The sequence below is a fragment of the Pleurodeles waltl genome, chromosome 1_1, assembly GCF_031143425.1.
Source record: "Pleurodeles waltl isolate 20211129_DDA chromosome 1_1, aPleWal1.hap1.20221129, whole genome shotgun sequence".
Lineage (NCBI taxonomy): Eukaryota > Metazoa > Chordata > Amphibia > Caudata > Salamandridae > Pleurodeles > Pleurodeles waltl.
This window is the reverse complement of record NC_090436.1, coordinates 227,623,113-227,637,907: the sequence shown is the minus strand read 5'-3', so window position 1 is coordinate 227,637,907 and position 14,795 is coordinate 227,623,113. Positions and strand designations below refer to the sequence as shown.

General features: G+C 42.1%; 1 protein-coding gene across 12 annotated transcripts in view; it reads left to right on the top strand.

Annotated features, from left to right (window-relative positions):
• The window catches only part of LIFR (LIF receptor subunit alpha), a 478,307-nt gene that overhangs the window by 345,596 nt on the left and 117,916 nt on the right, over positions 1–14,795 (top strand). For all 12 annotated transcript variants that reach the window (XM_069221314.1, XM_069221272.1, XM_069221277.1 and 9 more), the window contains one exon: positions 6,379–6,545. In XM_069221314.1, coding sequence (XP_069077415.1) covers positions 6,379–6,545 — 167 coding nt within the window. The remainder of the gene's footprint in view (positions 1–6,378; positions 6,546–14,795) is intronic.

The window sequence follows — 14,795 nt, the reverse complement described above, 5'->3', positions numbered from 1 at the left end:
CTCTTCTGGGTGCATACCACTACTTCACATATGAGCTCGGTTTCTCCCATTTACCTATCCATTGATAGACCCTAGATACTTCGATACACTTTGCCTTTGCTCTCCCCTGTTACAACTGTTTTATACCTCTCTCACCGATCTGGGTGTGTCCAGCCTTATATTTCTTTTGATAATTCATTTATAAGGTAAACACGTACAGGGTAACCATCAATTACACTTAGAAGTCGACACAAATCTTTGGACTCGGATAGGAGTGAGATACCATCAATAGGATCTAATCAATAAACATCACTTTGAATATTGAAGTCAGTAATTTACATGCACCATGACCTGTGTGGCCATGAATCACCACACCAGTTTAATAAAGGTCAAACATTTATTGCCCTTTAGATCAACAATGCTAAGATCACGTAAATCAAATGCAAAGACAAATGATAAAAGTACAAGAATAGCACAGGCTGACCAAACATTCAAAAGAATCTTAGCCTAGAAAAATATTCATCATGAAACATTCAAGATCCACCAGGCAGAACAACAACAATAACAAATAATTGAGAGAGACAGAATACATTTAGTTATTGCAGATTAATTTGTTCACAATCAATCTATATTAAACAGTCACATTTAGATTGTGGCATCCTTAACTTTTACTCTATTTCGATAAGCATGTTTGGGCTTCATGCAAAAGAAAGGAAAAGGAAAAGAAGACAAAAATGAATTTGGAAAACATCTGAGCATGGCCCTAACCAAAAATAGTGATTGGGTTTCTATAAAGAGAAAGCATAAAAATCTGCAAGAAAGAGAAATGCACATTTGGTTATACCTCTCCTAAATGGATCAGCAAGCAGCGATGTCTTCATCAGTCGAGCATTTTTTGGTCTTCTTCATTGGGCAATGGCAAAATAGGGAACAGTTCAGTAATATTTGGCCTTAATACATCTGAACTGACAGATTCATAGACAAAAGCTAAGACATCTAAACAGCACTAAAGTGAAATGGAATCTCTCTTACCTCACCTAAAACGTTGCTATATTAAAGTCCTAGAAAGCAACTAGCTAAGATTCAATTGGTCAGACTACGGGGTGGTGTAGGTCAAAACCAATTAACTTTTCTCCACGTTTCAGAAGTATATTTTCTTCATTTTTTTGCATTCATGATTGACTCATCTTCTCTCACTGCAGTCACCAGTTTCCGCAGTAGAATACGGTTGTTGCAGGTTATACATGAGCACTGAAGACTATTGTTCCTTGGTACACATTATCTCGTCCCAGGAAGACAAACAAATGTTACAACATAACAACATAACTTTTCCACAGTGTACGAGCTACACAGGATATTGAAAATCTATTCACTAAACATTTGAAATGTTATGTGAGGTCAGCATTATGTGAACAATGAACATTGAGCATCAAGCTCCTAGAAATTGCTGAGATAGAAACCATTGCACAAGCTTTTAAAATGTAGCATTAGCTTTAGGCCTTTTCATGTAGGCCCTCATTTAACAAAGCATGTAATTCACATTTGATATCAAATAATCATTTACTTCATGGATATTAGTATTTATGTTAATATGGATTAGTATATTATAAAAAATGTCTACATTTAATCATTGTTATTCATTATTAAACATACACTGTTTATGGTGTCCGCCATCTTTGCCACTTTACACCCTGCACATTTTCAAAACACATTAATTTCAAAACAGATTTTTAATACACACTTCATTCTTTTAATTAGTAGGTTAAAACTTCAAAATTGTACTGATTAATCTGCTCTCTAACACCAGCTTTGTACTTACCTTGTTCCAGGGCTGATTAGAAAAATTGTACATGCTGTCTTTGGATGCTGCTACTTCACAAGTGTGTGCAGCAAGGCGTGGGGCATTCAAGAATTTCAAACAAGCAGAGAGAGTGGCTCAGTGAACAGTAAAAATTAGGGGCAGCTGGTGAAGTTTGAAAGTGAAATGAAACCACTAATTTTCCATTGATGAGTGATCACAGGCTGGTTTTTCGGAGGGCTGAATCAAAAGATGCATGTGCAGATTGCAGTCTTTGTGAACAGAAGGGCTATGCTTTGCAGGGAGACATGCTGTTTTTGAGTGAATAGGTCTGGTCTGATAATAATGGAACATATGAAAATCATTAGTTTTAGTAAAAAGAAATGAAGAAGCCTACGGACTAAATGTGCTTTCTATGATGCATATGATGGGTGCATCCGTACCACACTCTTTGCAATAAACAGGATGAAAGCACATATTAGAAGAAGCACCTGTTTTAAAATCAGGCTAGTAGGAACTTAATTCTGCACTTTGTGTGATATGTCTTATCCTGTTGCCTCTGAAGAGACACGTGGCAAAAGACTCCTAAAATATGACACAGAGGAAACACACACTATAGTTACTGCCATTTGAAGTTGGCTGCTACCATTTGAAGTGTAGGCCTCAAAACCCAGCCATCTTACCCAAAAGGCCAGAGCCACCTCAGACTGTAACATGTAAGGTTGCTTTTCAGAAATGTACTAGATCATATGTACTCTAATCTCAGAAGTTACACGAGTGCGTTAAAAGCCTAGAAATGAGAACATAGTTGTCTGTCAGAAAAGCAGAACAGAGCCCAAGACCTGTGAAGAGAATGAGGGACTGGGATTAGGCAGCCATAATGTATTAAACTATAGCACAATTTTAAGTTAAATAAATATGTTTTTATACATTTCCAAAGTGAAAAATGACTCCCAACAAATCTGTGTTCTTGCAACTGTTACCTTTTTAAAAGTCTGTTAGTTGCTTGCAACGAAAGAACTGTAATGTGGTCAGCACAACAAGAAGTACAGGTATGGATTGCATCACCTTGTGGCTTGGCATTCTGTAAGAAATGTTTACCTATAGCATTTCTGCACAAAAGAACTTTCTGTTTCTGGTGAGATTATTTTACTTACTTTCTCTGCTGCACCACAGTCACAGAAGAGACTCAGTCAGCACTGGAAACGGGTACTTTGTTGATACAGATGCTTTTCAAAATGCATGCATGTGCTGTTCTGAGTTTTGTAGCTATGAGTTTTGCAGCAGTTGCAACACCTGCTGCACTTTACATTTTCTCCTGCTCTGCGCTCACGCTCTTGCTGGACTCCCTCTGTAGGAAGAACACTGCTTCTCAGTGCTGTCCCCTTCCACAAACTGACAGGCACTAAAGATAGCATGGAAACTGAGCACTGGAACCAGCAGTGTCATCCACATTTTTCATAAACTACACAAACTACAATGTCCATTTTGCCTCCTGCAGCCTCTAAACACACTTTTCCACTAACCATCACTGGGAAAGGTGGTGTCAGATTAGCTTGCTGACCCCACCTTGTGACAAGTTGTGGAAGGGCAGGGTGGCCTTTGACGGGTTGTGAAAGGGTGGCGTGACCCCAGTCCCTGACTGATATGGAGCACTGGTGCTGCAGGGCTTCAGCCTGAAGCGCTTGAGAGCAAACTTTTCTCCCATGCCATCAGGGGGTTGAAGTTGAGGCCAGGGGCAATGTTTTTGCCGAACCAGTAACCTCACAGGCTTCGGGGCTGCGACCTCGTAAGCCCAGCAAATGGTGACTGAAGGAAACTGTCTGCTGATAGCTGTGTATGTGCAGCATCAGAGGTCCACCTGAGTGAGATTGAGGGTGAGTGCTTTTAAGAGCTTCCCTTTCACCTTTATTTTTAACACTTAAAAAAATAATAATATGGGAAATTAGAAACAATTCTGAGGCAAAAAGTAAAGGGGTGGAGCCTCAATGCTCTCTTGGACGAACCACCCCAGGTTAACATATAACACACAGCACTTTCATCTCCACACTGATGTGCCTACAATAAAATATCTCACCTTCACCTATCCTATTCGAAGCTGAAGTAACAAGTTCACTACCTGGCCATGTTTGTTTCCTTTTCACCTGAACTTCTTAGAGCTTTGCCTGGCAAAGTGTGGTTCCTGAGTAAATTAGACCCTAGTTCCCTGCTATTGTGTTGGTCCTGCTTTCTGCTATCATTGTGATATGCTGATGACTCTGTGGTCTCTGGTTATGTCTCGATTTGGCATCTAAGAGTATTGAATGAAATAAACATTTATATTATCAGAAATAAGACGACAGCATACATCACCAAAACTAAAATAGCAATGCTTAGAAAGTGCATTAGTGATGCTGGAAATGCTGGTTCAAGGGGGTGGAAATGGAAAGGGTTCATTCAAACAGTTATGCAGAAACTTGTTTTAGTAAGCGTGGGAGTGCTAGAATACAAATTTCTGCACTCGAGATTAAAGTGCCATAAATGATGGTTTAAGACATATTCATGGAAACATCCTCTCCAATTTACTGGGCCCTATCCTAACTGTGATGAATTCACGACTAATAGCTGCACATGCTCATGGAGCTGAAGTGTTCACAGGGAGGATAGACAGATGAGTGGATGAGGCTCAAATTAAGATTGCCCAATACTACAACATTTAGAGCACTTTTTCAAAAAATTTGTTAGACTCAAAGGGAGAATAAGGTAGGCTAATTTGACAAGCTCTACATTTTTACAGTTAAGTTTTCTTTTTAGCAAATCCCAGTGTGGCAGTTTAGACTGCATAAGTAATCTGTTGAAAAGCACATTGGCAAATTATAAAATTGTGGATTCCAGGAAGAAACTTTGTAAAATATATTGTGCCTTTGTTCACTTTGAGATAATGTCTGTAACATGAATTTAAGATTGCAAAGATTAGAACCTGCATAGAAGCAATTCCATTTTGTTTAAAAATCACTAATTGTTTTGCAGTTGCACAGTTAGTGGTAATTATGGATTATATTTTTTAAAACTGTTCTCGTTGGAAGAGGTATATCTTAACCTAAATACTTTTATGAAGCTGTGGTTAATCTTCAGTCGAGGTTTTGTATAAAAAGCCTGGCTTCACATTGTTCTCATCTTATATCATAGGTTTATCTTAATTCTTAAAAATGCTGTTTTATTAATTTTAATGAATTAAACAATAAGTAAACAAATGAAAATTAGCTTAATTTGTGCTGGTTTTTGCAGGTGGTGGTCATCAACACTATTTGTTAAGGACCAAGACTTATTTATGATCACTTTGATCTAAAGCAAAAGAAAGAAGGGCAACAAATAGAGAAAAGAGGAGGAAGAGGAAGACATGATAAGAGTGGCCAAGGGAGAAAGCAGGGATGAAAAGGAAAGTGATATGAAGTGTAGGGTAATAGAAGAAAGAGTCGTGAGGTAAATTCAAGACTGCCAAACGTCGCATGTTGTAACCCTGACCCTCGGCATCAATGGGTTCATAAGAAAATCTTTGGGACTTAGACTTATTGGCCCTCATAATGAACACAGCAGTTGAAACCGCCGGGTTCATGCTGGCGGTCAAAACACTGACCGCCAGCGTCCGCGGATCCCCGCCGGCTGTATTAGGAACATTCCTCTGGGCCGGCGGGCAGAAACATTGTTTCCGCCCGCCAGCCCAGACGAATGCCTGGCCGGGACATTGATGGCAGCTACACATGGAGCCGCCGCCAATGCCTTTGTGTGGCGGCTGCAGCTGCACCCATCTCGCAGATCACTGCCTGAAAATCGGGCATTGACCTGCGCAATGGGGCACTGCACGGGTGCCCCTGCACTGCCCATGCCAAGTGCATGGGCAATGCAGGGGCACCCCCTCTGCCAGACTTTTCCTGGAGTGTTTACCCGCCAGGGAAAGGCTGGAGGATTAGGGATCATTATCCGAGGGGCAGCACTGCTGCCCTGTCGGATAATGATTCCGACCACCACCAGGGTGCCTGGTGGAGGCAGCCTGGCGGTGAGTGAGGGCTGCCGATGGCGGCCCTCATGGTGGTGTTTGTGGCAGTGTGGCCTGCCATGCCGACTGGCAGTTTTTCCCACCACTATCGGCATGGTGGACCACACCGCCAAGATCGTAATGACCACCATTATTTTATTTGTGTAATTATTTTAACAAACTAAGCACTACCTTCATTGCCACATGTATCAACTATTGCCCCTAACTTCTTTACCTCTTCCATTAACCTCTCAGCAATCAAATGTTTCCTTCCTAAACAAGGTATTTCTCTGCAACAGCTATATTTCCCTGTTCCTCACCAGACTATGCAAGATATAAATTCTACCTTACATCTGTTTTCTCTTTAACCTAGGGCACATTTGTCACTGCAGAAATGCTGCAATGTAACCAAAAGGCAAAATGTTTGGTTCTGTATCAATCATTTCAAATGAATAAATAATTTGTAGCAATATATGATATATATAACATCTATGGCGAGTAAAAACTTCAGTATGTGCTTGAATATAAACATGTTTTAGTTAAGTAAAAAGAAGTCAAATTACAAGATTATTGTTTTATTTCTTAGGGTTTCCGGAACTGCCATTGAATGTGGTGCACCTCCCGTAAACAGCAAGAGGTTTAACTGTGAATTTAAAATCATAGAAAATGAAAATCGATATAATTTTACATTAAGTGCTGTCAATCCATTAGGCAAATCTCAGTCTGCTCTGTCAATCGATGTTAGACAAAGAGGTGAGAATCATGAGTGTTTATGGTTTCATGAAGTACTGCAATGTGATTCATATTCGCTTTGTGTATGGACTTACCACATGTATGATTGTGACCATTGTGTGTCTTTGTCCTTTTTTGTAAGAAAGCATGCTTGCCATTTTCTGGCTTTCAATGCAGAGTGAGAACTCTTATTTGATAAACTTTGAAGTAGTTAAAATTCTTCTAATTCTCCCGTTCTTAATACTCTGACAGTGGCTTTCAGTCTTCAAATTGTTTTAAAAGGTCAGATTTCCAGAATAGCATATCAATCAACAACTTTGATTACAGAGTTATAATTATAAATGTATAAATATACATAACTCTAACACATGTAATAGAACTTTCAAAAATGCTAGCGAATGATAGACGTTAATTAGAAAAATAGATTTACACTACCTAACAGCCAATTTTAAAAACAAACCCAGAGACAAAAACATCAATACAAAACACACTGCAGCTCTACTTCTGTTAAACTTAGATTTTTGCAGCTGGGTACTAAATATCTAAATGTAAACGATCAAGAAAATTTGTAAATGAAAATAAAGTGCAATATTGTCTAAGAGGAGAATTCCTCACATTAGTAAATACATATTTAATCACTACTATACTGACTCAGTTGAGCAGCCAAATGCCATCAAATTTAACTGAACTAAATCTTGTAGGAAGATCCCTCTTGCAGAGTTGTGTAACAATATAAAGGTATGGTTCCATACCTCAGGTAATTTGAACATTTACATTCTTTCTTACCAAGGGGTTAGTAAGTTCAACTGTGCCTCTCAGAGTGCATCTGCTTTCCTCAGAAGAGTTCTTAATTCAAGTTTTGCTCAAATTCTGAACGAGAGTAGGATTGAAAAAAAACACTGTTCCTAATGCCTCTGTTTACAATAGCCATGAAATTTGTAAGCCATTGGACCACTTTAGACAATTGTCTTTATTTATTTTAATTCAAAGTTGCTTTAGGGTTGATCCAGGCCGTGGCCCATAACAACAATGGAGCTAACTTACTGACATCTTCTTTATAAGCTAACCATAGTTCTGCATGGCAACAATAATGGTACACTAGAGAGGGGAGAAAAGAGATAATGGCCAAAACGATTCTCCTCAATTTGTAGGTTACTCAATGGTGTATAAACCCAAAGCCCAGTTCCATGCAGTAGCCTTGGATCACTCTGCATTTTATATATCTTTAGTTGTGGAGGGGATAGGTTTACTTCCTAGATTAGTAGCAAAATTAAACAACAACGCTTCTAACTGAGAAATGTTTGTGTTTGATGGCCCAACACTGAGCCCATAAACTTTAGAGATTACTTGCCCCTTAACTGTTTTACTGCCAGAGTTCTGTAACTTAGGTCCACAGGTCATAACATGGAATTTCGAGAAGTTAGTCTTGAGATCCAAATCACCCCTAAACAAAACTAAAGCATAAACCAAATTCATAAGACAACTGTGTGTAAAAGACAGTGGGCCAGATATTTCATCACGGCCCTTTGCGATTCGGTAATAGTGATTTTTAAGAAATCGCTAGTACCGACTCGCAAAGTGCCATGTATCACATTTGCGATTCGGTAATAGCGATTTCTTAAAAATCGCAAATGCTATTACCGAATCGCAAATTGCGATACCGGCCCCATTCGCAGCTATGGGCCTGTTGGCCCATAGCTGCGAACTGTTTGCATTTCCAAAATAGCGATTTCTGAACTAGAAATCGCAATTTTGGAAATTAAATGCAAATCCCCAGGGTGCTGGGGGCCTATGGCCCCCTCTGCTGCACCCCAAAAATGTTTTGGGGGACATGTAAAGTACACACATGCCATAAGGGCATGTGTGCTTTACATGTTCAATGTAAAAATGCATTTTAAATGCATTTTTAAATTTTGCACCAGGTTACCACCTGGTTGCAGTCCATGGTATTTTGCAATTTGCGATTTTTTGCAGCATTGCCTTGCGACCTGGAATTTGCGGATCGCAAATTGCGACTCGCAATTTCCAGGTCACAACGCAAGAAATCGCAATTTTAGCGATTTCTTATTTGTGGTCTGCGAATGCCTTTCATGCATTGCAAACCACTGTTTTGCACTTGCAAACGGCCGAATTGACTGATTCGCACCGTTTGCGAGTGCAAAACTTTTTCATACATCTGGCCCAGTGTCATCGCGATAAACTAATACTGCAATTTGTACTGAGCTTCCCACAAAAAAATTACAATTGTGAGCCCAGTGCAGAATTATATTCAACAGAATTATAACAACCACCTTGACTATCACATCAATCAAGGAAATTGGTTTTTAACAGTGAGGATTAAGCTGATTACCCATTTTAAACACTGGGGCAATGGTGAAAAAGACAATGTATGGGGGAGCCTGTTTTTCAGGCAGGGTTCAGGAACTATAAGCAACGCAGGCCAGTGCAGAATTATATTTAACAGAATTCTAACAACCACCTTGACTATCATATCAATCAAGGAAATTGTTTTTTAACAGTGAGGATTAAGCTGATTAACCATTTTAAACACTGGGGCAATGGTGAAAAAGACAATGGATGGGGGAGCCTGTTTTTCTGTCAGAGTTCAGGAACTGTAAGCAACGCAGCCCAGAAGGGCTAGTCTGTAAAGCAAAAACAACTTCTGAATATTCAAATTAAATGTCAAGTGAAAAATCAGGAAGAGAATACTGCCAGCAAAGTTGCTAAACTGTTATTACAATAGATGTTTTTGAAATGAGATAGCCACTAGTTAGCAATAATATTTGCCTCCATGCTTTAGTAGACATATTTGAGTTAACCACATTCCAGAATAATCTGTGGTCTATTAGCCTGCATGCAGCATTCTAAGTCTTGGTTTTAATTTAAGTTGTCCTGTTGTTAAAGGCTAGAGGCTAAAGGCTAGACTATAATTAGCTCAGCAAAGGACAATCTTCTCTTTAGGATTAATAGATAGAGCCCTACAAAGTCCTCTTTTATGCAGAGAACAAGCAGAATCAAACTATTTGGGAGTATCACAAATGTTGCTCCTGGCAGGTTTGAGCAGTGATTCTTTAATGCAGTCATCCATGTCTATAAAGAAGAATTTCTACATGGCTTCCCACTTTGGATAAACATGAGTCAAAATGAACCATGTTACCTTTTCTAAAATTCGAAATTTACAAGGACCTGGGAACCTCCAAGCAAACCTTAGATCTTTATTGTTGCTTGACACACGTGATTTAACACTAGGCAAGAATTGTACCATAGCCACTGGTATTTCAAGATCAACAGCAGGAGGATTGTGATTGATATAACAATTCACTTGAACCTCTCTTTTGAGTATGAACTTACCCAAACTCCTTGAACCAAAAATATAATCGATAACAGAAGAGCTGCTCCACCCAGTAAACATGGGAATTAACTTGTCATCCCTTCTTTACGGGTTTGTGGACATTAAGCAGATCTCACATTTTAAGGTAGTTACAATAAGTTAAACCACAAGGATCAGTGGATTGAATGTAAGAATGATCAGAATATCATAGGTTGAAAGGTTTTGAGGCCAAGTTAATAGAACGAATCTTGGCATTACAATCACCCTCAATATTAACTTAAAACTCTGACCAGAATTTCTTCGAGAATAAACCAATTCATCAATAACTTTGAAAAACGAACAAAAGTTGCAATTAACAGAATTAGAAAAATCGTCACTACAAAAATGTATCTGATAGAGACTTTTAGCCTCTGATTACTTATTTTAGAATATCCTCCAGGCATCAGACTGGATCTGGCAAATATTGAGCAGCACCTCTGTGTGCCTTTAGGAGGCATCGAAGGGCTCTGCATCAGCATCATAGGGGTTGTCATCACCGGGTGTGACATGGGTAGTGCCTCTATAGGTGCCAACCCAGTATACTGACATCAGTACCTTTCTTTCAGTGCCAACAGTGTGAAAACAGACGTACAACCTCTATCAATTTTTTACCACTTTTTTTTAAATGTTGTGGACTCTTTTGAGCTTTTTGCCTTCTGGATGTACCCTAAGAAACCAGTGAATTTTTAAACCCTGCAGAGCCAGTCACAATTTAATGTCTGTGACTGACCTCCATCTGGTTTGTCTGTGGTGCCTGGAGCCATACCATGACTTGAGGAACTGTCTGGACTGCAGCTCCATGAATCCAAAGGTGATTCAGGAGCAGTAAGCATAGCTACTCTCCCGACATCAGAAGACTCTGCACTGCTCTAGGACTCCCGGTCATGCTCTCAGTCGTTCCCGACGGTCGTTGTCATGGTCCAAGTTGTCAACGTGCAAGTTCAAGAAACATAAAAAGTTGAGGTGCTCTTGAACTCTGCCATGCTGGTCCAAATCCTGGGACGAGGTGCTGGAATGAAGTTGAGGCCCCACACCTGCACTCCATCTGCAGAGATTGAGCCTCAGTCCGCTCTGCTCGTCCCTGAATTTCCTGGAGCCTGAGTGACCCCTTCCCAACTAAAGGGAGTTCCTATTTGGGTACTCTGACCCCTTTGGAGGGCCTTCAGGCTTTCACAATTCTGAGAGGCGATCTGACTGGATTTCTGCTGGTGGGTTTACTCTCGGGACCAGTCGGGCTCTCTGGATCTGTTCCAGGATCAGAACCAATTCCAGATCCATAACCTTTGTTGAGGTTCAGCCCTGTGGCACCATTACTGGCATCGCCAATGCCTTGTGAGGCACTGAGGCCACATTCCCGACTTACTTGATGCCAACACTGGTGCTGACCAGACCCCATAGATCATCTGTGGGCCTTTGACTGGCGCTCCAGAGATTTTGACTGGGGTGGCTCTGTGGATGCTTAAGACTACCCTAATCCCCATGAAGGACCCTTTGGCTCAATTGAAAGACAACTTGTATGAGGAGATGGCTGATGTCAGTGACCTGGATACCTCACCAAACACAGCCTGGTCTCTCCTCTTAGTGTAAGCATCCTTTACTATACTGGTGAGGAGGGTGGCTGAGGGCCTCCACCTCCAGCTACCCTCTGTGGAAGCCAGGACTAGTGTTTTAACAGAGGTACTTCAGCTGAGTGTATCCCACACAGAACCCCTACTGCCCTTCAACGAAGCCCTCTCTTATGTCCTGATCAGGGTCTGGGAGAAGCCATGCACGATCCCACCCCTTGCACAGGAATATTGCACGTCTTGACCGTACCACTCCCGGGGACCCAGCTTTCTTCACCTAGAGCCTGTTGGCGCAGGTATGAGCCCCCAAAGTTGAATCATGGTGCGTTTGCTACCATTCCACCAGATAGGATATCCATGAGGCTGGATATCTTCAGGAAGAGGATTTTCTCTTTCCCCAGCCTTGCAATATGGTCAGTAAACACACCATGCCTCTTTTGCTGATATAGTCACACTATGAGGGACTTGGTTGTGCATGTGCTCACTATGATCTCGGAGGAGGCCTGAACCATCTTGAAAACAATCACCGATGGCAGAGGCACAGCATATTTCACCATCAGGTGTGGGCTGGTAACAACTGACTCGCTGGTCATGGCCATTGCTTCGTTGGTGCACTCCGCTGCATGCCTGGTTGAGATAACTGGCTTTTCAAGGGATGTCCAGGCATCCCTTATGGACATGCCCAGGCATCCGTTATGGACATGCCCTTTAATGGCACAGGCAAAGTAGGGTCACTGCCCTGTCTCTGGAGAGCACCATGGCACCACACCAGCCACACTCTTCCTTTTGCATCTTCCATGTCTATGGTGGGGGAAACCATCCATGTCCTTTCCAAAAAAGCCACCACCGCCAACAGACTTCCCAGCAGTTTCACTGGCACAAATGTGGCTCCCGCATGTCCTGTGGAAACCAAGGCCAGAGATCTGCCCAGCCCGCCACTTGTACCCATTTAGAGGCAGGGTCAGGCACAACCTGCCCCAGTGGCAAGCCATAACACTGGACAACTGGATGCTCCAAATTGTTCAGCTAGGTTATGCCCTTCGAGAATCCCAATTGCCCCTGCCACCGTCAGATCGGCTAAAGGAGGAGCACTCTCAATTCTGCACCAGAAACTGCAGGCTCTTGGTCAAAGGAGCCATTGAGAGGGAGCTGGCATCATAATATCAGAAGCAGGTCATGGTTGCTGTTCCGATCCTTTCAGGTACCAAAGAAGAACAGAGATCTTTGCCCTGCCCTAGATCTGTGTCCTCTCAATGCCTTTGTGAGGAAGAAGAAATTTAAAGTGCTCACTCTGGCCCAGGTTTTGTCTGCCCCTAACCCTGGAGACTAGACAGTAGCGTTGGACCTCCAGGATGCCTATTTTCATATCCCTGCCCTACAGGCCCATCAGTGTTACCAACGGTTCACAGTGGGCCACAAGCATTTCCAGTTTGCTGTGTTGCCTTTTGGCCTCTCCGGTACCCCTTGGGTGTTCACAAAGGTGATGGTTGCAGCACATCTGTGGCGGTTGGGGATGCCTGTCTTCCCCTTCATCGATAACTGGCTGCTTGAGGTGGGTTCACTATAGGCAGTCATTACCCACCTTCAAACTACAGCGGACCTCCTGTATTCGCTGGGGCTCCCTTTCACCATGCCTAAGCCACATCGATTTCTTCTCAGGCACTTCCTTTCTTTTGAGCCTTCCTGGACACAGTGCAATTCTGCACCTACCCACACAAGCAGAGAGTCCAGGATATTTGGGCTATGATCCAGATGTTTCAGCCTCAGCCCTGGATCTCAGTTATTTCAAACTCTGAGATTGCTGGGTCTGATGGCCTCCTGCATCCCACTAGTGAACCATGTCGGATGGCACTTACAGGCTCTGCATTGGGATCTTAAGTATTAGTGGGCACGGCACCAAGGAAACTTTTCCGATTAGGTCCAGATATCAGAGGAGACTACAAAAGATATGTAGTGGTGGGTTTGCTGGAGCAAGATTGGATCATTCACAGACCTTTCTCCCTTCCCCACCCAGAGCCTCCATCTGAGACTTAACTCAACATTAGTCTTCTGGAACTAAACCAATTTGCTTGGCATTGAAAGCCTTCCTACCATTCATCAAAAGGAAACTGTCCCAGGTGTTCATGGACAGCACTCCCCCCATGCGATACTGCAACAGGCAGGACTGAGTTGAGTCATTGATTCTGTCTTAGGAGGCTCAGCACCTCTGGACAGGGCGGGGACATCAGGACATTTTATTGATCGTGCACCACCTAGAGGGATCGCTAAACGCTGGGGAGGGCAAATTCTGTGAATGCCTTAGAGATCACAAATGGCATCTGCATCCGGAGATGGCTCAAGGTCTCTTTCAGGACTGGGGAGAATCTTGGCTTGATCTATTTGCCACCACAAAGAATATGAAATGTCAGCAGTTCTGTACGCTGGAATTTCCAAAGCAGCTATCGTTCAAAATATGCATTTCAACTAGACTGGAACAAGGGGCTCCTATATACCTTCCCACCGATATCGCTCCTTCCCCGAGTTCTGAAAAAGATCAGAACTGACCGGGCCCAAGTCATCCTGGTGGCTCCGGATTGGGTGAAGAGAGTATGGTATCCAAAACTTCTGGGTATGAGAATCTTTCCTCAGATAAGGCTGCCCTTTCGGGACTGACTCCCTGTTAAAACAACATGGGAGAATCCTACATCTAAACCTGTGCACTCTCTATTTTTATGCTTGGAGATTAAACAACAATAGTTCTGAGTCTTCAGACTTGCTCCTGTAGTCTTTGGGGTCCTCTTGGCAGCCAGGCATCCATCATTAAAAACCTTATACATCTGCTGTTGGGAAAGTTTGTGGCTTGGAGCTCTGAGAAACACATTGACCCACTTTCTGCACCCCGAAGTGGTGTTGCTTATAAATGCTTAGCCTGGCAAGGCTTGCTCTCAGCACAGTTAAAGAGCGAATAATTAACAGTTCAGAATGGCCACACAGGAATGTCGGCCTATGAAAAAAAAAAAAACGGTGTTTGGGCTTCAGTTGAGCCCCATCTATGGGCCCGGTATTGAAATTAAAAAAATAAATACAAATTGATGACAACACAGTCACCCTTTTATGTTTTTTAGAGGGATCAATTCACTGAACACTTCTCAAAAACAAAATCTCCGTGTAATTAAAACTGTAGAAATCCAGGGGCTTTGCCATCCAGTGCACCACTTTGTTTTTCAGTTGTGAGGCATATGCCCTCAGCCCAGAACAGAAATGTGAAACATTGGCAACTATCCAAGTATTCGGACAAGCTTCAGGGGATGAACTAAAAAGAGGTGACAGGGCAATAGTACTGGTGGTTCAGATTGT